Here is a 26,441-nt window from a genome sequence, read left to right as displayed (position 1 = left end):
GATCTTGGGTAACTTGACAATTACTTGAAAAAAAGATTGCGAACGTTAAACAGGGTATTAGCATGGTATGCATAGCCTACATAACCGTGTTGTCAAGTTAACCTCCTTTAGGAAGAATTGACTATGTAGGAATGTTGGAAACAGGGTTTGGAGTGGAATGGCATTATATTAAAAAAATAATAAAAAAAATCCATCTGGTTAAAGTCACTCTGTACAAAAATGCTACAGTTCAGTATAATATTTATTACTAATGTATTTTTGATACGTTTTGATACGTGAGTACCTTCTACTCTGGTTCTTCAAATCAGTGTTTTTAAAGAGAGCTTTTAACTTTCCTGTTTTGGGTTAAGTACAGAATAATCTCACTCCTTGAATCAGAGCTTGACTTCATTTTCCTGACCATGCTTCTTCACCAAATAGCCACTGAAAAGCTTTCCCATAAAACAAGACTAATGTTGACTAAGGGATTCTTAATGTGTGTGTGAAATGTTTGAGTATATGTGTTGGCAAACTCTACCACATTTTTTTTTTACTCTTACAGGTGGAATGACATTGGGAATATTGCACATAACAAGTCTTCGATTGTTCTAGAGTTGATCAACAAAGAAGAGAATGTGCTTTTTCACACAGTAAGAAAAAGATCTAATCAGTGTTACGAAGAATCTGCTTATATAATACATAAGAACAACAAAAAAAAGTGCTTTTGAATTCCACTCCAAGCATACTGAAATATAACATGCTGGGAAGATTGAAAAAAAAAAAAAAGTGCTTGTTGGATGAAACATCCACAGTGCCACATGTTACCACACACACACACACACACACTGAAACTCAAGGAGGGGTGCAGTGCTGCTCTGCACTTCTTCAAATCGCTCTACATCTCACTGAACCAAGGCCAATGTAGAAACTGGACCAGCAACCTTCAGCCATTTTTTGTTGTTGTCCCTCTTCCCCTCCCACTGTGACTTAGCACTGAAGTGGCAGCATGTAAAGGCATGCCACTGTATTTCAGTAATTCAATGCCTTAAACACTCTTGAGGGCACTAGACATGTTCTTGGCAGCCAGATCCTGTACATGACAGACCTTACCAAGCATTACTGCAATTTGATTTGTAGAACTCTTCTTTGTTTTTGGTGAGAACAACAACATGAATGATTTATTTTTTTTTCTGATTTTTCTTGTGTTTAAAGGATGATCTTGAAAATGCCAAATATATTTCACGGCTGTTTGCAGCAAGACATAAGTTTTACAAACAGAACAAAATCTGCACAGAGTGAGTACTCTTTCTTCAGAGTTATGTTCTGGCAACCCTGCTTTGGAAGTGCTCCGAGTTTTGGCGTGTCTGTTTTTGTTTGTTTTTTCTAGTCACTTGTGTCAGTTATTCTGTTCTACTTTGTCGTTTTTTTTCTTTTTGTTCTAACCACCAGCTACAACAGAAGAATGAGAATGAAATTTAATTCTGAGCCTTGGGAGGCTTGATGCATGAGCCCTGTTGGATACTGCTCACCAAGCAGCCAAATCTGACAGAATAATGAATTGAAGCCCTTGGTCTCTGTTGTTCATGACCCAGAGTGTTAGTATAAACTGGAGTGAAAGGTGACATAACATGCCAAAATATGAATTACAGTAGAGTTTTGAGGATGTGTTACCCAGGTGGCTTCTAAAGCCAGTGGAGAACCCAACTTATCCTCCTACATGCACCAAGCAAGGCAGGACACATGGGAATGTTCATTAGCATAGTCATAGTTGTACAACTCATCAGAGAATGAATCTGAACCTAGAGTCTCTTATAGGCACTGCTTTGAGCATTTACTAAGAAACTGGCCATGAGCTAGTCCTTTCACAGCTGTGGTCACCCTAACTGGAGGAATTCATAAGGCTTTTTTTTTTTTTTTTAAGTCAAAACTAAGTTTATTAGCTGAGAATGTTTTATTTATGCCACTGCACAGCCAATTTTAGTTTGAGATAAAATTAGTTTTAAGAGGTCGAGGGTTTTGAGAAACCTTTTTAATATGCTAGGTTTGTATAGCAACGAGAACATGAATTCTTTGCAAAACTTACCAGTTTAGTTAGCTGGAAAGCTATAAAGAAGTCTCATCTCCAAAAACAGCTCTAGTTAGAGCTGGACATCCCATCTGTTCAGCTGGGTAATGCCATCTGTTGGAAAATTAAGCCAAAATGATGAAGGGAAGATTGGAAGGTCTAACTTTCGAGTATGACATATTCGCACAGTATATAAACATATGCTGAGTTACAAGTATTGGAGAAACTGAGGAGTTGAACTGTATACAGTGATCTTTTCGCGTACAGGAAGAAGATGTTGATTAGATTTCAGATTTGTTTACAGTTCTTGGGAAGTGAGTGGAAGACCAGAAAAGACCTTTATTAGCAGCATATAATGCATTTCATTATTTCAGTGCTAGATGTAATAGTTTCAGAGAAATTGAGTTCAAAGGAAATTCCTCAGTCTTTTCTCTGTGACAGTCAAGAAAAAGAAAACAAAATACCATCATCCACTGTATTAGAATATTTCCCCTTTGAAGCTGTTTATTGGGGCCAACAGAGAGGACTATTCCATTACAGTCCATAATCCAGACTGCAGAAGCAATAGCTTTTGATCATGTTTATTTCTGACTACTGAGCCATAACTATGTGGGTACCATGAACTGGGTGTATGTAACAGCTTCACATACAACTTCCAAATATTTGGACTAATAAAATAAGGAACATCATGAAGTCAGCGAGAGAAATAACTGAAGTTTAAATGTATTTTTGCCATTATAACTGCCTTCCTTCCTACCACAGTCTCATGCGGTATGAGCTTCTGTGTTAGGGCCACAGATATTGATGACAGCATATGCCAGTCTGTGTTTTCTAGCCAAGTAATTTTCCTGACCTCTGTGTTAAAATTGTAGTTGTTTGTTTTCCTGTGTGCATTTCCTCTAATTGCACATAACATCATTCACCAGATCAGAAACTGTAAGAGGAGAAATCCCACCTTTCCTCTCTTCACGTAAGCACTATATTTCTGCCTCCTTCAAATTGTTTCTCTTCATATTTAATTTTCTTCCTCCCACACTCCTCCTGCTTCCCACTGCACCTGCCTACTCTAACATTGTATCTGCCTCTGCTAGTATCATCTAACCAGTTGCTTTCTTCCTCATGATCTGTGTGCATTGCTTTGGAGTGATTGCTATGAATTTCATAAAATTGTCATTGTTTCAATGTACACTTTAAGTCACCTGAGACGATGCCTGCGTGGCATGTTCAGTTTTTATTGCTTAAGAGACTTTTTTGTTTGATTCATTTTTAAATGAAGTTTTTTTTTCCCCTTGTGTTTCCAAATAAGCTAAATAGGATAATGAACAGAAGGCATGTATATTTTGGAATTAGAATATTGTCTGTATTTAGGGAAGAAGCTGAATTATTTTCATCTTATTCATATTTTTTTAATCTCATGAATGAGCAAGTATTTACAGATTCTTCATCTCTTGTCTTTCCCATTCATTCGTGAATTAGAATTGAAACTCTGCAGTTTCTAGTATTTCTCTTTACTTTTTCTTCCACAGACAATCAAATTCTCCTCCCCCTATCCGACGACGGCCCACGTGGAGTAGATCGTCTTTGGTATGTACCATAGTGCTTTCTTTAAGAATGTCTATGGCACTACTAATGGAATGGGGCATTGTGTAAGATGGAATATTTGCTAAATTTCAAATACGTGCATTAGCTCGTTTCTTGTAGGCAATATGATTGGAATGAGTTTCAAGGGTGTGGCTGCCCAGGTTGATTAATTTAACTGGGTAATATCATGTGTTTAGAAATTACAGTCTTCAAGGCATTTTATTTGTATCTGCCATACAGAAACTAAGCATCTTTTCTACTGGATTGAGATTATATTCAATATGTAGATAAAATAATTATCTACAGAGTAGAATTTGAAATGTCTTACACTGTATATGTCAAAATCTATTCATTACATAATTTTAGAGCTTCTCATCTTGTGTTTCTTCTATTCCTCATGTTTTTGTAAAAAGTCTGCTTTTACTGTTTTACTGTTTACTCTCAGCTTCTTGGGTTGAGAGCTTATTCTCTATGTGAAGTTATTGTGATTTTTAAGTAAAACTTTTATCATCAGTCCAAGACCTCTGAGTTTTTCTTAGTCTGTTTCCATTTTAACTGATCTTGATAAATAAATACAACTTTCTTCCTGAAATCTTGAATTCAGATTTCTTTGTCCTTTCATTCTCAGTATGTGTCTGGGGTGTTACACAGAGATTGTTTATCACGCTCTCTTAAGCACACTTAAATTATTTTTGGTATCTGCTATTTTGGTCCCTGGAGATGACTCTGAAAAACTTAAGGTGAAGAAATGAAATGTGCTTTGCATTCTTATACTACAGCTTCAGATATATCACAAAGGGAAAGAGAGATAAGGAAAATGTAAATTTTCCCTTAGATAAGGAAAATGTAAATCTACTTGTTAACAGGAAAAAAATACCGCTGCTTGTTTATTTTGAACATATGTAGGCAACAAGTTTTTTTTTTCCAAAAAGGCTCAGAAGGATCAAGAGGAGGAATAAATATATATTCATCAATTAAAAAGTGAACTGGACTGTTAACTATTTGTGATGAACTTTTAGTGCTTTTTCATAATCGTTAACTTGTTGGTACAGTTATTGTACAGTTCTTATCTGGGGAGAAAGACTCCTGACTGTTCTCTGCTCCCTACACCTTTGTCTGCCTACCTATTCACTTGTCTTGTATGGTAGTAAATCAATAGGCATAAATGGGAAGCCAAGTGGAGTCTTTGGGATGAGGCTCTACCACTTGACTGAGAATCATGTATGTTACTTTTAGATTAAGACCCTTAACATTGTTTTGCCATCATAGTGAACTTGTATTTTATTAACCATTTTTTTAAAGCCATTTTACGCTCTGTCTCTTTCCTGTCAGGCTACCTGGTGAAGTTCGTTTTCCAGCAAAACCTCCTCCATATATGTGATATGTTTAAATAACTGATTTATTTATTTATTTATTTTAATCCAAGCGATCCCTAAGTTGGATATTGAAGTTCTCCACACCTCTAAGCTTTCATTACTATTTCTTTATTTCTTTGGAAGAGGCAGATGGGCCTTCAAAAAAAGGAAATAGGTGGTGGGGGAACCTTCAGGCCACTTGTGAATAGCTTCCGTTATTTCATAATACCTATCTCAAAGACAACTGTCTGCTCCAAATTTATACGTTCTCAGTAGAAATAACTTTCTCCTTCCTTGTATAATTCCTCTACCCACTATTTGTTAGGTTTTCAAACATCTTGGCTTCTTCCATGCTACACTCTCATTCATGGGTGGTCAGGAGCAGTCTCCTTTGCCCAAAATGTTCAGTGAGCGTACGGTTTTATGCCCTTAGAAGTATAATCCATCTAGCAGAAATATTTCCTGTCATCTTCCAGCTCTGGCTTAACACAACCATTTTGTATGCAAGAATTCATATGTGCACACAGTTTCTTTTGATTCTCATTCCCTCTCCCCATTTACAAAGAAAATGTAAATTTAACCCATTCCCCACCCCCCTTTCAGTGGCAAACTGTTGCTTGGTGCTCATTTTGTGCAGGCAAAGCTAAATTGTTTGGCATTTATTTTTTGCCTTGGGCATCCACAGAATTCCTTAATAGTTCAAACTACTTAAATCAGCCTAGATGAAAAGCCCTTATTCTGTTGTTAAGGAAGACACGTTCACGAGACAAGAGCATCTTCCTTCTCTCCTTGTATATCAAAGCATGCTTTCATAAACTCTGCTCAGCAGCACCAGTCAGGACATTACAATGCAGGTGGTAAAATGAAATTGCAAAATCCATCAGTTCACTGATGGACAAGCTGGTGAATATAGCATCAGCTGTGGCTTATTTCCCTGTAAATAACTCTACTGATTTAATGCTGAATTACCCTGTGATACCTGTACCGTTAAAAAGTTTGTGGTGGTGCAGATTGTTCAAGGAAGGCTCCAATTCGTTATCTAGGGGAACCCAACATTCAAGTTGTCTGCAGAGTTATTTTAAGTCTGTATGCGTTCCTGTTTCTTGTATAACAGTGTTCTAGGGCCTTGAGTTTGTTCCATCTTCTGCTTTTGTCCTGATTAGGTGTTTGTGTGTGCTTTTTTAAAGTTTTGTTTTAATTGTTCAAGGGTAAGGGCTTTTAATAAACTTTTCAAAAGTTCTAAGTGAGCTGTGAGTCTGAATGTTTTCTGAAGTGGTTTACTTTAAAGGAGTCTAAATGGTCAGTTTTGGGTTCCTTAGCAAAACCTAACAATTTACAAAATGTTACTCTCTGTTCTGTAAAGAAGAGCTGAGCATGTGTATTCATCTGGGTAAGAAAGAACAGTATTCAGTTCCTACGTTTTCCTGTGTTTCATCTGCAAAAATTCTAGCAAACTGAGTTCCTAATGCTTTTTTTTAACCTATGCTTTTATTTCAGCCAAGGCAACATCCATTTATACTGCCTCCTATGCATGTCCAGTGTGGAGAACACTACACTGAAACACATAATTCGCAAGGTACGCAGAATGTATATGTTACCTTAGGGGGGCCTAAATTTTATGCGTATGCAGAGAAGCTACTACCCCTTATATTTAGAATTCTAGTGCTGTCACAGTCAAATTAGAGTTGCTGCTGGAGGACAGCTAGCAGTTTTATGGTTAATGCTGCGGTAAGTCCTGTGTTTAAAGTCAAATTTCAGTTTAAAAATGTATCTAAAATATCTGCACATGATTATATAGATCTTAGACTTGGCGTTCCAGTTAAAAGAACTGAAAAAATAATTTCTGAAGGAAGTATGATGGCTGTACTCAAAGGCAGTGCCAGCTGTGATCTTGGAGAGAAATGGAGTGAGGGAAGAGGAGACAGTAGAACATCTATTGTCGTAGGAGAAATCAGTGTGCCATAGTCACAAAACTGATAATATTTAGATAGTATTTTCTGCTGACTTTAACCAACATCTGCCTGTGCTTTTACCCATAGGAGTACCCATTACTTAAGGAGAGTTAACTACTTTTACCCCCATATTTGACAAACAAATCCTCTAAGAGGTTATACCAGGTAACTTTGATCAAGGCTGGGAATAGAGCCCAGCCTCTAAACACCTTAAGTCTCACACCCTTAACGACCCCACCTTTTGGAAGACACGCAGCCAGGTCTATTAGGCTACGTTCTCAGCAGTTCATGAGAAGTACAGTTGAAGTGCTCTTAGTTGTACGTGATAGCATTTTGGAATTGTGGTTGTCTGACTGGTTTTAAGGTAGGATTTGATAAGTTTTGAAAGAAGCCATTCAGTATAGTTCCTTGCGTACAATAGACGATTTATCTTAGTGGCTACTGCTATTTTACTGTTAAACAGAGCCTTTCAAAGGGGAGATTTGATTTTAATTTTAGATGAACTGTAAAGTTCCCTCGTTTTTACTACAGATTTCTCAGTATTGTTGAAAAACTGACTAATTTCAGAGATTTGGGAGCTACTACTTGTTTCTTACAAGGTTTTAGACATGGACAGTCTTGCAGTAAATTTGTGATGCAGGACATCATCTTTAGCATCTTGATTCCCTCTCAGATATTCTTAGCTGAACTATTTTTTGGCATATTTTTTCTTAGTCTTGATACCGCTGTACTTCCAATCCTCAAAAATTGTTGATTCGTATGAAGTAGGATTTCCAGTTTCATTCTCAGACACTATGTTGAGTAATGGAGAGCAGTGCATCAGCAGAAAAGATAATTATCAGGACTATCATAGGCTACCAGCACTGGATTTCTAAGGTGGTAGCAGCAACGGTGAATCCTTCCAAGATGCTGAGAGAGGTGTCATCCCTTTTTCTTCCTTGCCATCCCAGGCAAAAGAACACTTTCTCTCTTTCTCATTTCATGTCTCCCACAGGGATCTGAGCTACCGTATTTTGCTAACTGTTGGGAGAGCTTATGGGGATAGTTTCGCTTTAGTTCTATTTTGGTGACTCAAGGATGCTCCCAAGACCAAATGTTCCCTGCAGTTGTACACACTAAGCTCCCTCTCTAATCGTTGGTACAGATTGTATTTGAAGTGTTGATAACGTTGAACGAGTCCTTGTATGTTAAATTGTCAACATCTTTATCTCTGCTCTACACAGACAGCATTTTCCATGGAAATGAAGAAACTTTCTACTGTAGGTCTCAGACCAGCTTGGACAGGTGTCCGGTGGACTTTAGCTACTTGAATGGTAATGGACCCAATGGGAGCGTATGCAGTGCACACAGCATGAACTCCCTCAATCGCTCACAGAACTTCATCCAGGCATCCCCGATGTCCTCAAATCTGAGCATCCCTGGAAGTGACATCATGAGAGCAGACTACATCCCCAGCCACAGACATAGTGCAATCATAGTGCCATCCTACCGGCCGACTCCGGATTATGAAACCGTCATGAGGCAAATGAAGAGGGGGGTGATCCAGATGGATAGCCAAAGTCAGTCTTTGAGAAATCTCAACATTGGAAACACGCATGCTTATAACCAGCCAGAAGACCTAGTTTACAGTCAGCCTGAGATTCGAGAGAGGCATCCTTACACGGTTACTTATGGGCCCCAGGGTGGTGGCTATAACAAGCCTGTTGCCCCGTCTGACCAAATGACCCCTAATAATGCTGTGCAAAATAAGACAGCAGCCAGTGCCATATCACACACAGTCAGCACGCCAGAACTGGCTAACATGCAGCTACAGAGCAGCCAGAATTACAACACCGCTCATATGTTAAAGAACTATCTCTTCAGGCCCCCGCCTCCATACCCGCGCCCACGTCCCGCCACTAGTACACCTGACCTGGCAAGCCACCGGCACAAATATGTCAGCGGGAGCAGTCCCGACCTGGTAACACGCAAAGTCCAGCTCTCAGTAAAGACGTTCCAAGAGGACAGCTCGCCGGTTGTCCGTCAGTCACTGCAGGAGGTCAGCGAGCCCCTCATGGCGGTGAAGCATCATGCTGCTGTGAACAAGCGCCATAGCTTGGAGGTCATCAGCAATATGGTACGTGGTATAGAAGCCATGGCACTAAAAACTTTAAACGCCCCTCTGCCACGCAGGAACACTTTGCGGGAGCAGGTGCAGCCAGAAGAGTCGGTTCAGATGGGGCACGAAGTTCAGCAGGTTCCTCATTACCATCACAAAAAGACATTCTCTGATGCCACAATGCTGATACACAGCAGTGAAAGCGAAGAGGAAGAAGAAACCACAGAATCTGTGTCACAGATAACAGCCCTCCATGAGAACATGGAGTATAGTGCTCAGCTGCAAGCTGCCTTGGCTAGAATACCAAACAAACCTCCTCCAGAATACCCTGGGCCTCGTAAAAGTGTCAGCAATGGAGCCCTGAGGCAGGACCATGTTAGCATTTCTGTGGCCGTAGCCAGGGCCAAGGCCATGAGGCCAGGGCCTTCCAAGGCCATTAGTGTGTCTCGGACTGATCAAGTGGCAATAAATGGGTCTTCGCTTGGGCCCTCTATCTCAGAGCCTGACCTCACAAGTGTGAAGGAGAGGGTCAAGAAAGAACCTGTCAAAGAAAGGCCTGTGTCTGAAATGTTTTCTATTGAGGACAGCATTATAGAGAGAGAAATCATGATGAGGGTAAGTGCTTTCCTTTGTTGCTAGGGCTCCTTGAACACCGGTAATCATACAGGGCTGCTTACATTAAAAAAGCTGTTGGAGCAGTAAATAGGGACCTGGTAAACTATGTAAACTATATGCCAGCCACAGGGGGTGGCAAGGCACGCAGCTGGGCAGTGAGGAGGTGCTCCAGTATGAAAAATAGAGTCCTTTGGAACAGGCAATTAATATAGAATAAAAAGTGTGTATATAAAGATTTAAGTGCCACTGCGTGCAATGGGAGAAGAGAGGGGTGCTTAAATTTCAATGACTTTGTGGACTTGATGTTACGTTCTGGGAAGTGCAATTGCAGTCACGGAAAGCAAAGTGATTCAGTCTTTCAGAAACGGGGCCGTAAACAATTCCCAAAACAAATTAATGAAGCATCCAAGTGGAGCAGGAAAGAGTTTAGAATATGCTAGATTATTAACTAGTTAGATTTACATACTACTGCTGTATATTCAGAAGTTTTCTAAATTTATGTATAATGCTTCTTACTTATTAGAGATTCTTACATTGATGTAATGGTTAGGAATTAAACTTGGGCCACTACATTGTATCATGCAAACTGAGTTTACTCCATACGGAGTCTTAAACTTTAAATATAAAACAGGTACCTGAATATAAAACATAACATTTCATGAACGAATACTGCAGACATTGGTGTAACGAGTGTATATAGGCTCTTTTGACCTTCTGGGGAAACAAAAGGTGGAGAAGCAGGAACGCAGTGGATATTTGGATACAAATGAAGGTGAGAAGAGAGCTTAGAGGTGTTGTTTGAGTGCTCCTTTGAACAATCGTGCTGATCAGCCTTTGGTCAAGAGGTTTTTTTCTTGATTTCATATTTGAAGTAAATGGGTGGTCGTAGCATTAAGCTTTCAAGGTGGTTTCAGCCCGGTGCAGGTGTCTAAAGGCATGCAAACCTTCCCTTCTTATAGGAATCACATATTACATTAATGCCAGTTTGAAGACCTCAATCTTTTAAACACAGGCTTTTTTATCTTAGCTTGTAAATATTAATAAAAATAAATAAATCCCCAAATAAAGGAAAAATACTTGCATTTTCCTCCTTCCTGGAAGTCTAGTAAGAAAAGAAAGCAGTGTTTGGGGATTTTGTTTTGCCTTTTTGTTTTTATTTAGTGCTCTGGAGGAAACCAGTGGTGGTAAAGTCATGGCATTTACATATGTCTGAGGGTATTCAGGTTCAGCAGTGTGTTTCCACACTAAACTTGGCCCGTGTGGTGACCACAGCTTTCATATGCATGCTGAGAACCCGGCTTCCTTGTGCTCATGTCTCCGTCCAAGCCTAGCAGGAAGAAATGTTAAGGAAATGCAGTAAATATTCCTGCTTGGACTCCTTCTGGAGGTTGTCTGTCTTCTTTCTCAATGTTTCAGCTCCCAGTGGCATAAGGAGGGCAGTAGGATGAATTTAAAATTCATACTTGGGTTCTCCGTGCTGCCCCATAATGTGATGCATGAATATGTTAAACAATATCCCTCCCTGTCTGCTGTTGCATTGTTTCAAGGATCTGTGAGCTCAATTTTTAGTGCAAAATATATCACGGGTGCTATTTGAATTGCCATAATAACTGAGTGCATCAGAAGACTTCTCATTTTAAGTATTAACATCACAGAAGAGAAGAAACTGTCCTGTGTTTTTCTGTTTGTTGTAATAGATTGAAATTATTGCTTTTTAAAAGATGCCCCAGGTATCTTGGCTACAGCAGAGCTACTTTAACGTAATAGGGTGATGTGTTTTGTGTCCTACATTCAGAATAATGTTTGCAGAAAAATGCTCAAGATTGTGTTTGTATGTCTTTTGATGGCATGTAAACTGTATTATATGCTGGGATTGCTTCTTTGAAATTAAAATTCTCTGCTCATGTAGGAGCAGGCCTTTGAGGAATAACAGGAAGAATAGAGGTTGTATTTGAATTTACGATGCTAATGGTGATCATCTGCATTCCTTGGCCAGAGAGTTGCAGATTTTGGAGATTAAAAAAACATTCCAGCATTTTACTGGCATTATAAATAATCACACAGAGATGAAAACGTGCCTTTTCTTGCCAAAAGAATCTAGAAAAGCAGAAGATGGCAGGCCTGGAGGCCCAGAAGAGGCCCTTGATGTTGGCAGCACTGAACGGACTCTCAGTTGCTAGGGTTCCAGTGCCGGAGGATAGCCAGGATGAAGCATCCAAGATGCCAATGGACGAGAGGGTAAGATGGAGGCTCATGAAATGTTGTTTGTTCCCTTTGTTCCCAGCAGTACGAAGTTTCTAAAAATATTAAAATTTGATTTAAAATTTGAAACAATTTCTCATAACTGTTTTCAGAGCAGTTAATGGCAAAGGTCTGCAGTTACCACTGGTGCACCTTCAGATGCTAGGTGTTAATTACCTTCAGTGCTTACTGAAGTTGGTGAAAGTTGAGGCTGCTTACATTTCACGTGACCAATCAATGCCATATGAAGTCAAATTGTAAATCTAATCTTTTGCACATTTTTTACTTGATCAAGGAGTCTTATCATCCTTGCGATCTCCATGTTCTGATACAGCTAACAAGTTCAGTTAATATCTCTAACTGAATTTAAAAAAAAAAAGGTCATCTGTCTCCTAATGTTTGCACATGTGGGTGTGTTCATGTAAATGGAATTTTGGAAACTAAAAACGGTTGCTGCTGTTAGGATTTGAGAGACATTTGCTAAGAATCTTTCTTTCTGGCTTTCTGAGGAGAATTTTGCAGCCTTATCTTGTTGCCTGGCATGCAGATGACAGAACTTAACCTCAGTTTGCATGTATGCAGGATTTTGTTCAACCACAGAAACTGCATACATGCAAGTTACACAGTATTGTGAAAATGTGGATTGCATCATGCTTTTCGGTGTGATCTACTTCATAAAAAGATAAATTTGCAATGTTTTCACAAATACTTATTGTGGGGAGATAGCATACAAATTCATACTGAATGGTATTGTATTTAGCATGTTTTTCCTTTTTATGGTACTGGTCTTAAAAATATGGAGATGCAATAAAAAATGTAAAATTTGCTTGTGGTTTTATTTGGTTAGAAATAGAGAAAGTCATGTTTCCTCAGATAAATGTGACTGAAAAAAGAGAAATGAGAGAATACTGTTTTGTATTTTTTAAAGAGATTCAGAGATCTGATAAACACGTCTAGTAGTACATCTTATTCCTGAAAGAGTTAATTGATTGATGTTACTTTCTGTTAAATCAAAGTGCAAGAACCTGAAAAGGAAGCTGGAAGAGGGGATGGTGTTTACAGAATATGAGCAGATTCCAAAGAAGAAGGCAGATGGGATCTTCACCACTGCTGCCTTGCCTGAAAACACGGAGCGCAACCGCATCAGGGAGGTCGTTCCTTATGAGGAGAACCGAGTAGAGCTGGTGCCGACCAAAGAAAATAACACAGGCTACATCAATGCTTCACACATAAAGGTAAAAGCTTTCTTGGGCTTTGTATTGCAAATGAAGGTACATTAGAACTTTGTTTCTGGATGTACAGCAGCATTTTCCATAGTTCTGGAACTTAAAAATGTAACTTGGTCAAAACAGGGTGCGTCATTGTACCTTCATGTCAACACAGGCATCTGTAAAGTCCCATATCAATTAACATGCATGAGTTGATTAATTTGCTAGAGACTTGGAATTCATTTTAGAGTGGCATCTTTATGTTCATCTCTGCCAACTTGGGGAATGTCTCTGTTGGCTACTGTAGAAAGAGATGCTGCATTTCTTAACGCACATGAAAATGCAGGTAGTGGGGCAGATCTAACTCAATGTAATACAGTTGTCAAGAATGTGTACTTGAAAGAAAAAGCAGCAAAGTACATAGCAAGGAGATGTTACTGTCAGAGGGGAGTACATTCAGAGTTTCCAGGAGTGGAAGTTTTCAAGAGAGAAACAGAGAAACAGCTGCAGGCAAACTTTGTGTATTCAATCTGTACATGTTCTGACGGATCGGTCCCAATAACCTTGCAGGCCACTGCAACCCCTTTCTTTCCAAGATAGAAAGGTCCCTGCAACAGACAAGTACGGCCCAGAACTAATACTTTACCAGCTTTGAGTGAAATATTTTTTCTGTTTACTAGCATATGGGTTATGATTTTTTAAAAATGGGGGATATAGTTTCATGTGCATAGCTCTATGTCCAAAGAAAACATGCAGTTATGAGTAATCCATATTCACATAGATATTGCAATTGTATAGATGAGTAATTGATTTTGGCCTCTTTCATTGTGAGGTGCATTTTATATATTTATATATATGGTGTGTGTGTATATATACATATATATACGTTTGCAGTGATAAAGAGAGCACTTCATTAATGAACTTTCCTATATTTCTGCTAGGGTACTGCATTAGATTTCTGTGTTTCAAAGTAAGATGTCAGGATACTTCAGATTTCTTCCTGTTAATTCAATGTGGAAATAATTTAAGCCATGTCATGACTTACTTATGATCATGACGAGTTTTAGTGAACTGTCTTGCAGTGGCTGCAGATGCTTGGTTTTTCTTTAGAAATAGTTATTGGAAGCTTAAAATTTCTTGCTGTTTTTAGCTCTATTCTGAGAGAACTAACAGCACTCGTCTCCCTCAGATGACAGATTCTCTTGTCAGGGAGGGCTGTCTGCTTTATTTCCTTGTCAAAATCCAAATTATAAAGAAATAACTCAAAAATAATAAATAAAACATCCTGTTAAATTGATATTTTACTGGAGTAAAAGCCCTTTAAAAGTTTAAAGACAGTTGCTGGCTTCTTTGGTTGTGATTTACAGAGCTAAATTGTGTTGATTCAAAACAATTTCTGAACCAGGATCCTGGCTCGCTATCACTTCTCTGCCATAGCCTGGGAGGTAGCAGATACTGAGTTTTTGCATAATCAGGCATTGCTGTGATGATGGATTTCTGAGCCCAAAATGTTTCCCATACTTTGTGGGAGGATGAAAAAAGAGATTGCTAACATAAATTATGCCCACAAGCCAGTACTAGCCAGAAAAAGAATTTTCCCTGGCCAGTTCTGAGTCTGCATTTCACCTTGTGTGTCAGTGTTGGACACGCACTCGGTTCACATTCACAGAGCACCCAGGAACACGCAGAAATATTTTAGCGCATGACAGCAGTCCTTGCCAGTATTTTTCTCTTGCACTCCAAGTGGTGCTTACTGAAGCCAAGCAGATGTTCTTTTGCTTAGAAGGTGAAATTGCATCTGCAAAATTTCCTCGGTGTCACAGTGTGTGTGTGTGTTTGCAGCCCAATATTCAATTTTTAATATCCTGCAGTCAGGGCATTAGAATGCAGTAAACATTCCAGGCATCACATTCCCTCCAGACTATTTATGGGCCTTTCATTTCGTGTGCCAGGAGGCTGGATATTTGGACCAGAAGTCAGGAGACAAAGAAAACTCCTATATCATCCTGATAAGATCCATGCCTGGAAGATTCCAGCTCCCACCGCTCAGTCTGCAGGCCCTACAGTTCTTCAGTGTTTATCTGCTTATTTACCATTCACCTTGTCTGTTAAGACACCGAGATCATTGCCTACACCAAAGATGCAGATCATAATTAAATTTTTGGATTAAGCAAAAGGTTCTTAAGACTGCTTCATCGTATTGTTTGGGTCAGGCCAGTACTAACTGAAAGGCCTCGGTAATTCTATACCAGTGCTTGTGACTGTGGACCAAAAGGCAAGTGCAAGAGCAGAGCAAGATGCAGATTAGTGCTGTATTGTCTGTGTTTCCATCTAGTACAAGAACACGAGGGATTTGCCTGCATTGGCCTTGCAGCTTTTAACTGTCAGTCATGAAGGAGACTGATGAATAGTATGAAATAAGAAAATGAGCTAGGTGTACAGGATTGAAAACACTTTCCAGTGTGGTGAGGAATTTGTTACCATACACTGTGTTAGTTATAGGGGTAAAAACCCAAGCAGTTCAGCTTCGTGAGCAGCTGTTTGAATAACAAATTTGATTCAATTTCTGAAAATGTACTCAAAGACCTGTACCTCAAACGTAGTATATGCTTAAACCTGTCAGAGTTACTGATTTCTCCTTGTAGCATTGTCCGCCAGCACCTTGATATTTATGGACGTGTCAGCACTTCAGTTGTAAATCTCTTTCTCTAGGATTTATAACTCTGTTGTGAGAAGTGGCTCTGGGCTGACATGTAGAATTAGAAGGTCTTAGTCTGCAAAGAAAAAATGTTTAAACTTTTTCAAAATAATTAGTTCATCTGTGTGTTTTTTGTCTGTCTTGTTTTTTTTCTCACTGTTAAAGACATTTTAAAATAAGATCTAGTAGCTCTAAGAGTGGTTTGGCTCTTTTGACCTAAAACTTTACTTAAAAAAAAGTTTGTATAAACTTTGCCTGATGTATAGCAAATAATCAGTGATAATATTTTTTGACACACAAAAGTGATCTCTGTGTTTTAAAAATTAATTGATTGCATATAGTCATGTAGAAAAATAATGTTACAGGATGCGGTTGCTAATCCAGTTACGTATTGGGAAACAGACTGACATGACTCCAGCTTTAGATAATTTTAAATCTCACATGGCATTTGAAACACATCTAATGTGCTGGATTTAGTATATAAGTAGATGGCAGATTCTAAACTGAAAAACCCAAGGTGAGCAAGGAATAGAAACTTGAAATGGTGCCTGTCTTGATCTAATCACTAGCTGGGCCTCTCTGTCTTTTGTGTTACGTAGAGTGTGTGGGCATAACTGCATCAACTTTGGGCTTTGGCCACATCTTCAACAGTGATCGGTGCAGTAAGAGTCTATTAAATAAAATATTTTTTCCCTGACTGGAAAACTGTTGAAAGAGGCCCTAAATAGTTGGAGGCCTTTAGTTTTCCTAGCACAAAATGTCATTTGCATTCAGGCTTTCTACACTACTATGCATTAATTTGCAGCAGTGCAATGCCTTTAAATGCATGTAGACACTTCCTCTGGTGCTCAGTTCTTTTTTTGTCGTGAGTTTATCACAAAGCCCAGGGCAGTCAGTCAGCTGTTTATTTGTACTTAAGCCATCTCAGAAACAAGGCCTCAATTATTTTTTTTTTCATCTGTATGATCCAGATGCAATGGCAAGAAAAATGGGTAACATCTTGCTCAATGCTTTTTTGTGGTCCTCAAGAAAGGACTTGGAAACACCAAAGATTGTGTTTTGTCAGATTTGCTCTTACCAAAAGGATGGTTCTTGTTCAAAATTTTAAACAACAGTGGAAGAACAGAGTAGTAAAGGTTTCATTGTGGTCTCTTTTGTTTAATGGGCAGTTCTGACACAAACACTGCTGAGAACTTAAGCACTGACTATATCATTTATTTTTTTCTTACTCCCAGGTTACTGTAGGTGGAGAAGAGTGGCACTACATTGCTACCCAAGGACCTCTGCCGCACACGTGTCATGACTTCTGGCAGATGGTGTGGGAACAGGGGGTGAATGTTATAGCCATGGTCACAGCTGAAGAGGTATGTAAAATCATGGAGCACAGTTCGTTCTGATGCGAGTGAATCTCCTGTTATCATCACTTCCCACTCCAGTAACCTGTTTTTCTGTCAACAGCCCCTTTTCCTCTCACTCTCTTTGAGCATATGCCCGTGCTGCTATAATGCTATATTTTGTAACTCTCTAGTATTCAGTTTGGCAAGTACTGAAGTGAAGCAACCAGAGCACCTCCTTCCCCCTGCTTCACTCCACTTTGGCCAAACAAAACAAAGATGTTTCCATTGGAGTGTGAGAGTGCTGAACTGCTCCTGGTTAAAATGACACAAACTTCCACCCTGTCCAAGGCCAGTTCTGCATACCGCCGCTCTTATCAGCTGAAAGAGACCAGAAGCTGCTGTTTCCGTAGAAGTGTCCATGTAAAAAATAAAATAAAACCTTTTTATTCTTATGCCAAGCAAAACAGCTATTTCTATTGTAATCCAAGAACTATGTGCTTGGATTTCTTTATGTTATAAAATCTGACACACGTTGCTTACTAACTCTGCATTCAGCTTTATGCCTGGTTGCTTTTAACGAGCACAGGGGAGTCCCATACTACATCAAGTCACTGTCCAGTTCCCAGGGCTTATGAACAACAGATACTTGGAAGTTACTGTAGGGAATCTTTCAAGTGAAAGGAAAGACATGCCCAGGGGGAGAATATTTCCTGGGATGCTGTAGGCAGTAGCTGGCTTTTGCCCTGAGACAAGAGTTTGTTCTTCATATATTCATATTCATTTCTAATAAGTCTGCTCTACCTATGTAAACATTTTCTAAGTGTAAAAACTGGAAATAAGAAATATTATGTTGCTGAGAATTTTAACAGGTACTTTCTTTACTTCGTGGGATGCTCCTAGCTCTTCTAGTAGTGTTGTCCTATCTGAAGAGTTTTATGCTCTCTACTTGTAGAGAATTCTAACTGCAGCAGCTAACTACTATTTTTTTTCTTTTATTTCTGTGTGATTAAGGAGGGAGGAAGAAGCAAGAGTCATCGTTATTGGCCTAAACTGGGCTCTAAGCACAGCTCAGCCACTTATGGGAAGTTCAAGGTGACAACTAAGTTCCGCACAGACTCCGGCTGCTACGCGACCACTGGTCTGAAGGTCAAGCATCTTCTCTCTGGGCAGGAGAGGACAGTGTGGCATTTGCAGTATACTGACTGGCCAGACCATGGTTGTCCAGAAGAAGTCCAAGGGTTTTTATGTAAGAATTCTTTAACTTGAATGATAAAAGACACCAAACAAAAGGTTGCTCACACTGGATTCAGCTCACTGCACCTAGTTAGAGCTGAGACTGATCACAAATCTTTATTGCTTTGGCAAGCAGAGGCCTTAACTAGGTCAGATGTTACTGTGATTTGGAGAAAGAAGTAGGATTCAAGAGGTAGGAGCTGAGGTGGCTGAGGATTTTGGTCCTGAAAGATGTGATGTAACAGGAGGAAAAATCAGAGTCAGCAACAGTGTTGTTTTGATCCTGTTAATAGCAGGAATTGCTGTAAGTAATGTCTGGAACCATCTGTTTAGGAGACCTGGAGATTTGCAGAGGTGAAAATGGAATTTAATTTTTAAAAAGTGCAGTTTAATTTAAAGGCGCAGACTCCCAAGTAGTAATTGACAACCAACTGGTACTTGCTGGATTCAGCACTGTTCAGTACACCCTGGCCAAAAAAAATAGTATGTTGTAAAAGATGTAAATTCTTGCCATTTTGACAAAGAATGACTTTTCCTTTTCCTTTTTTTTTTTTCCAATTTTTACATTTAGACATATAGATGTTTGCAACTTTGTGTTTTACCCTGCAGCTTACTTGGAGGAGATACAGTCAGTGCGTCGCCATACCAACAGCGTGCTGGACAGCAGCAACAACTGCAACCCTCCCATCGTGGTTCACTGCAGCGCGGGGGTAGGAAGGACCGGCGTGGTTATCCTAACAGAACTGATGATTGGGTGCTTGGAGCACAATGAAGTAAGCAAGCTTCTTTTTCTCAACACAAACCCTGAGCTCATTCCTTGACTGACTAGCTACCTTTCTGAGCTTAAAATTAAAAGGCATTGAAATGCTTCCTTTCTATTACTTTTGTAAAACAAGGACCTTAATGTAACAGGCAGAGATTTACCATTGTAGAAAGTATTTCTTCTGGTTTGCTGTTGGGTTGATGTTACTCATTTTTGTCAATATTGTTTTAATACATTAAAAATTAAGGCTTTTTAATGTCTTTTAAGAGTTTAGTCTAATTCTTACCTGTATGTAATTAACAGTCTAGATAAAGACAGCATGTTCACAAGAACAGCCTGACAGAGTTTAAAGTATGTCAGCTTCCATGCTTTTGTAACTAATGCTTCCTGCTGGATAAATTCACTCTTCAGACTCCTTTCTTTTTCTTGTGTTTTCTCTAATCTCATGTGGAACAAAACTTGGTGGTGCCTTAAGGAAAAGGCGTATGTGTTGGGAATAGATCTTTAAGAGGAGCAGCTGATACAAAACTAGTAGTGTAGTCTGAAGCTATGTTAAGAATAAGAGCACTGGGAGAGTAACCGTGTGTAGGTGCTTGCTTTTCAACTGTCTTTTGTCATTGGAGACCTGTCCAGGAAAAACATTACATCCTGAATAACAACATGCCACACAGTTACAACATATGGAAAACAGCTATTGAAACGGGTGGGGGTTTCTATTGCCAGAGGAACTGCTCGGAGACCAAAACCTCTTGTAGAGCTAAGAATACAGCAGGAGGGAGGCACTGGCACTTATCTGCCCTTCCCAGTAATCATCCATTAGATGAGCTGCTTGAAGACTGTATGTGCAGGCCTGAAATGCTCACTGACCTGTGTTACCATGCAGTTATAGATTGGAGCCTTCCTGTGCAAGGTGCCATGTGAAGTGCTCCTGGCTTGTTCCAAAATCAGGTTCTAAAGGAGACAAGTTGGTACTTCATTGCTTTTTTTTTTTTTTTGAAAAGTTGCACAGTTCTGTTCACTATTTTTAAAAAAAAAAAGTGATGCAAGAAGTTGCCTTGTTCTGTAGTTACAAGATCACCTAGAGATCATGGGCTCGTTTCAGCCACGATAAACCTCCTGCAACTTCAATTGGGCTTCTGTAGAAGCTGGCCTCTAGATCTGTGTCACAATTCACACCCTTTCGTGGGGAAAGGGGCAAGAAGGAACTGGCCTGGACAGAAAGAACCCACACGTATGTGCTTTGGGAGCTCTGCAGCCTTCTTATGTCAGCTGCTGTTTAATAACCACTCCTGTGCGAGGCAGTGGTTCTGATTATTTGAGACCACTTTACTAATTTCCGTAGGCACCGAGATCTTCTGTTGTGCACACCGCAGCAATGAAACCTCTGCACCCCAGAGGAAATCTGGTTGGTTGTAAGAGCCAGACCTGAACTGTTTGTGAACAAGTTTAGCTGGGTCAGCTTTACAGTAACCTCTGAATGCTAATGGTGTGCCAGGAACACATGCTAAACAGTTGTGCAACACATTTCGGCCACCTGAGTTTGTCTGCGGTTTACAGAAGTCACCTCTTTGGCCAAGAGTAGCCAAATAGCAAGTGAAGATAAAGGAGGTACCTCAACTTCTGAGCATGGGGGTGAGCCTTGATGTTCAGAAGAATTTCCATCAACTTCAGTAGGAACTGATGGTAGTGCTCAATAATAAGGGATTTCTCTGATGTCTCTTAATTAAAGCATTCTTTTGTCTTGATTAATGGTGGAAATAATCATCAGTAATATTAAAGACAATTTGCCTTAAGGGCTTTGTTGCTCTAGATCGTACTAAGTTAATATTTTTGGTTTGTTAAAACCTAATTAAAAAAAAAAAAGATTAAAAATCTTATTATTTCATTATTAGTTGAGCAGTATGTCTTCAGCTTGCGACAGATACTACATGCTGGACAGAGGCTTCCTTTTCACGCAGCAATTTTACTGGTTTATTTTGAAGTAGATTTGATTATTTTTTTCTGAAATCAAATGGCTCATTACTTAAAAAACTTTAGTCTTATGAATTGGTTGATTTCTTCAGAAGCATCCTAGTAAGGAGACATTAATGTTAATATTTTAGTCGAGAAGAAAAAAGGAGAAGGAGATTGAAAATCCCCCTGCAGACAGTCTTGGAAAGTCTGCAGCAATGCTCAAACACAACCTCTTGATTTCCGAGTGTTCAGCTTTAGTTGAAAAGCCATTTTTGATGAACTGCTGTACAACTTCAGTCAGTGTGACTTGTGGGCACTTGCTGTTTGAGTCTGAAGCTGTGTATCTCATTGCAGGGGTAGATTTTCAGTAGCTTGCCATATGGTAACAAATACAGTAAGTCACATCATTACATCCTTACTTCTCTAGTCATGTAGAAGAGAGTAATTGAGCTTATTGTGCTCTGCTGACTTCTAGTTCAGACTTGGCACTGGGACATGAACTCACGGTCACACCTTCAAGTGCATCTTCATAGGGAGATTTTTAGTTTGGGAGTCAGAAAGTAATGTTTCTGTTCTTTTTGCAAATGCCACCTTAGCAAAGCATTACCTGTCTTCTGTTGACATGTTTTGGCGAAGGTGAATTTAAAGGTTCTGCTTGCCTGAAATAAAATGCTAAGGTGAATACAAATAGGGAGGTCAGATAGGCAGGACGGGCTTTTCTTTCGTTTCTGAGAGAAAAGGAAGCCTCATCGGTTACAAGGAGGTGCATGGAGTCACTGATCATGGTGTGCTGCAGGCCAAGTAAGAATCAGCAAACTGTCAAACACTGAACCACTGAGATGGTGATGTGGTTGTGCAGGTCGAAGCTGGTCTGTGTTTTTGTTGTAGTTAGTCAGCTGAGATCGAGTTCTGCGTGACTTTGCTCAGCAAGAACCAAATGGCTTTCGTAAGCTTCTGATTCCACAGGGAGGCTTTCTCTAAGTTTGCAAGTGAAAAGAGCTTATGTTTGCCTTTGTACCTGCTGAAAATAATATGACATTACTCATCCCAGCCTACAAATCTTTATGCTTGTTGACTCTCTAGAGCTGTTCTTCTGTAACAGATTGTTTGGGGATGTGGCAGAATATTTAACCTTGCTTTCAGAAAGTGACGGTGTATGAGTTAGGGCTTGTTTACAAAGGATGGAGATTCTGAGCTTTGTACAAGTGGACAGAAAATGGATATGCAGCGTGATTTTTATTTTAAACTTTCCAGAAAATTTCTACTGTGCGTGCAAGCAGAGTCCATGCTCAGTTTCGCCTCCAGTGGCTAGCAGAAATCTTGATTTGTTTCTCTGCCCTTTTGCACAGGCATTGTACTTGAAACACTTTTCATTGCAGCCAGATGGCTTGCCAAGCTCCTTTGTGTGTCTCTGGAATGGCAAACTGGCATTGCAAAGTGCACGTTGTGTAGCCTGATAGAGTAACTATTCCTCAGTTTGTATCTTGCACCACTTAAGGACTTCCCTCAACAGGAGTGTGTATCCCAGTGCTTGCATCTAGTGCTGCAATAGGAACAGAAAATCCCCCATCTTGGGTCCTACTGCATTCACATTCTTTGAATTTGAGCCTGGTAGGCTGAGCTTCAATGGCTCAGTGACTTTGGAATAGCTCCTGGTAGACCTGTTATAACAGCTGAGACATGGTAATATCACAGTGCTTTTGCTCCCTAAATCCTGGAGATAGGATGGTAATACCTCGTGAGTTTTCCAGCAAATTCTAACACTTTGCTTCACAAGGCTCTCCGCTTCACACAGCCCATTCATTTTTTCATTCAGTTCATCAGAAGGTGCATGTGCACCTGTGTGCTCGTTAAGATTAGAGGTGCACTTTTACAGTGGGTCTCCCAGTCTGTCCCCACTTACTGTACTCTAGTTCCTGCTGCAGAGCATTTTCAGGGCACACGAGTGAATTTCTTTGGGATGAAACTAAGCAGGAAGATGCCCTTGTGGAAGGTACGTGATGTGTCCCAGCTCCTCATGGCCATTCAGTATGTGGCAACAGACAAATGCTATCCTGAAGTCTGCAAAACTAGCATTATTGATGCAGGGTCTTCAGGGCCAACTGTTTGACTTTCTGGATGCACGTCTTCCAGAAAGAGGCTAGAGCCTTGTGCTCTAGCACAGACTTGGCTGGGGGAGGTCAGGTGTCGGGGTTTCTGGATCTTTTGGTGACAGTCGGTTTCCTTCTCTTAGTGGAAGGATCAGTTGTTTGCCTGCGCTTCAATTTTGTCTGAGGAACCTTTTGTTCTTAAGATCTAATGCCTGCTTGCCATTTGAAAAATCTCTCAAATCCTCCCTCTGTGAATGAGGCTGACCAGGGATCACAGCCATGTGCACTGAGTGATGGAGCCTGGACTTAACTGTATAATCCTAGCTGTTCAATTTTTGCCTTAGACCTTCCTGATATATCTAGCCTTTAGCCCAAGATAATACAATACACTGGGTTTATTCTATTTAATTGAAAACAGCCCTATGGAACTAGAAGCTTTCAAAGAGAAGAAACGCTTTATTATGAAACCCCACCTGAAGTTCTGCGTTCAGTGCTGGGTCCCCCAGCACAAGCAGGACATGGATGTATCAGAACGAGTCCAGAGGAGGCTGATCAAGGGGCTGGAGCACATCTGCTACGAAGACAGGCTGAGGGAGTTGGGGTGGTTCAGTCTGGAGAAGAGAAGGCTCTGGGGAGACCTTACAGCGGCCTTCCAGTACCTAAAGGGGGCTACAGGAAAGCTGGGGAGGGACTCTGTCAGGGGGTGGAGTGATAGGACAAGGGGCTTTAAACTAAAAGAGGGAAGATAACATAATAAAGAAGAATTTCTTCAGTATGAGGGAGGTGAGGCACTGGCACAGGCTGCCCAGAGAAGCTGTGGATGCCCCATCCGGGAAGGTGCTCAAAGCCAGGCTGGATGGGGCTTTGGGCAGCCTGGTCTGGTGGGAGGTGTCCCTGCCTATGGCAGGGGGTTGGAACTGGGTGGCCTTTAAGGTCCCTTCCAACCCAAACCATTCTGTGATTCTGTGTTCAAAAGTTGGGGGGGGGGAGGCAATATTTCACTACAGTTGGTTAAAATTCATTTCATTGCATAACTATAAGAGTTCCTGTGTCAGATAACTAAATTTTGAGGCAATGATTGTTTGACCTGATAAACCTTCATCCTTGTGCCTTTTCTCCTTTACTTTACAGAAAGTGGACGTCCCTGTGATGCTGAGACACCTGCGTGAGCAGAGAATGTTTATGATCCAGACCATAGCCCAGTACAAATTTGTCTATCAAGTGCTCATCCAGTTCCTGCAAAACTCCAGACTTATTTAATCTCTTTAAACATCCCGGACCCATCTTTGTGGATCTGACTGAAACATACCTACGAACAAGGGGAACTGCCTTGACAACACTGTGTGCATACATTGCACTTTTTAAAGTTGTCTGGAAAGTAAGGAATATATGTTCTTTACTATAGTGTCCCATGGATTATTTTATAGAAGATATAATTTATTTTTCTTAGAATAATTTGTGAATTACTTTAATAACTTGTAAAACTTATAGTGAGCTTTGAATTGAACTATATTTGACATGACTGGTCTGCATTGTAACATGTCCATAGGGAAAGCAATCCTTCATAAAGATAAAATACTGGCTTTTATTTTGCTACATAGTTTCTGAAATGAACAGTTAGTTGGCAGTGGGCTTCTTCTCACATAAGAACATTCTGACCCAGATAAGTGGTGTCTGTGATTTAAAAAAAAAAAAAAAAAAAGAAGAAAAAAAAAGAGAAGAAATAATTGCTAGATGTCAGCTATAGTATGAGTGGAAGCTGAGAACGCACAGTCCTGGGACAGGGAGACCTGAGCATACGCAGCAGGGCACGTTATAGAGGGCTCAAACACAGGCTGTTGTGAGGGCAGAGAGTTTGGGTGCTATACTGTTCAAATTCCATGAGAATTACATTTTTAGAACAGTCCTTGGAAAAAAGCAATATTGGATCTTTTAAACAAACCCTTTGCTATTATCTGCAGTCCTTGGAGGGATTCTTAAGAGTTGAAGCAGTGTTAGAAAACTGACCCAGAGCACTGTGAGGTCAGTAAATGAGTCTTTCCTGTGGGCTGAACAAAACAATTTCAACTAAATGCAGCTTTAAAAAAAAATAATAATAATGAAGCATCTCCTCATGAATTGCACAGGAAGTTTTATTGCCTAGAGGCTCACCTTGTGTAGTGTAGAAGAGAACCCCCATACAAGTTGGACATCTCTTGTCACCTCTCTTTGTTTCCTGTGTCTTCATTGCTGTAGTTTTATTTTCTACTTCTTTGAACTTAGTCAGTGTAGATCAGTGTAGTCTTTACTCTGTAGCTGATTTCTCCTAACAGTGATCCAGGAGGGCTTTAGCTTACAGCCTTTCTTGATTCTTCCCCCATCATTGTCTTGTGGTTTATGAACATACCAAGCAGTCGTCTTCTGGTATTGGCAGCCCTTGCTTTTTTGTTAGGGTGTTCTCTGTATTAAATTGCACATACCAGCCCTCTTAGGCTGCTGTTTCCACGTCTGGTCATTTTGGGTTCTCCCTGCTATTTATTATAACTATTTTATTCTGGCAGTTTTCAGGGATTCCAGTTAGGGTTAGAAATCTGTTCTGCCAGATGCTGTATAAATACATGATGGAGAAACAGTCCTTGCTTGACGTTTACAATTGGAACAGAAAAGGGAAACAAACCTCCTCCACTTCAGAACGGGATTAACAGATTCTTAACTGGTTTGCCGGAGTCCAAAAATGAAATCTGTGGAGGAGCTAAGAACAAATCCATGAGTCCTGCAAGTATTTCAGCAGTTGGACCTGTCCTCTGCTCTCTCTTTTTCTGTCCCTCAGTGTTGACCAGAGGTTTTTGCACAACTTTGTGCACATCCCTTTCTCCAGACTGTTTATTTCATTGGAGCACACTATGAACTACCATGCTGCTGCATGGTAGCATTCACTTACGGTTGTTTAGAAGTGATAGAAACTGTATTTAAAGGTTTTTTTTTGTTGTTGTTTGTTTGTTTGTTTTTAAAAAATAAGGCTTTAGCAAGTTGTGCTGGGGTTTCCACACTGTTACTTCTGGCTTAAGAGATGGAAAGGAAAGTTCCTGTGCTCCCCTGGTTGCTCCCCTCCTGACGCTGGCTCCTCTTCCTCGTCTCTTTGCGCTGCCCGCTCCTGCCAGCAGTGCTGCTCCCAGCTGGCTGCTTCGACCCGGCGCTCCAGGAGGGTCAGGCTGCAAAGGAGCCCTGGCACTCTCAGCTCCTAGCCCTGCGCCCCACAGGGCTAACCTCAGTGCTGGATCAGCTTGCCACGTC

At 40.2% G+C, this 26,441-nt stretch overlaps 1 protein-coding gene across 2 annotated transcripts in view; it reads left to right on the top strand.

Annotated features, from left to right (window-relative positions):
* PTPN14 (protein tyrosine phosphatase non-receptor type 14) overlaps positions 1–25,264 on the top strand; it is a 108,793-nt gene extending 83,529 nt beyond the window's left edge. For both annotated transcript variants that reach the window (XM_035320160.1, XM_035320162.1), the window contains exons 9-19: positions 542–629; positions 1,192–1,274; positions 3,571–3,628; positions 6,478–6,556; positions 8,156–9,645; positions 11,740–11,883; positions 12,903–13,121; positions 17,028–17,156; positions 18,141–18,375; positions 18,972–19,135; positions 24,300–25,264. In XM_035320160.1, coding sequence (XP_035176051.1) covers positions 542–629; positions 1,192–1,274; positions 3,571–3,628; positions 6,478–6,556; positions 8,156–9,645; positions 11,740–11,883; positions 12,903–13,121; positions 17,028–17,156; positions 18,141–18,375; positions 18,972–19,135; positions 24,300–24,428 — 2,818 coding nt within the window. In that variant the 3' untranslated portion in view covers positions 24,429–25,264. The remainder of the gene's footprint in view (positions 1–541; positions 630–1,191; positions 1,275–3,570; positions 3,629–6,477; positions 6,557–8,155; positions 9,646–11,739; positions 11,884–12,902; positions 13,122–17,027; positions 17,157–18,140; positions 18,376–18,971; positions 19,136–24,299) is intronic.
* Positions 25,265–26,441: the final 1,177 nt, after the last annotated feature.

Source organism: Oxyura jamaicensis, chromosome 3 (assembly GCF_011077185.1).
Source record: "Oxyura jamaicensis isolate SHBP4307 breed ruddy duck chromosome 3, BPBGC_Ojam_1.0, whole genome shotgun sequence".
Lineage (NCBI taxonomy): Eukaryota > Metazoa > Chordata > Aves > Anseriformes > Anatidae > Oxyura > Oxyura jamaicensis.
This window is presented reverse-complemented; position numbering and strand designations above follow the sequence as displayed.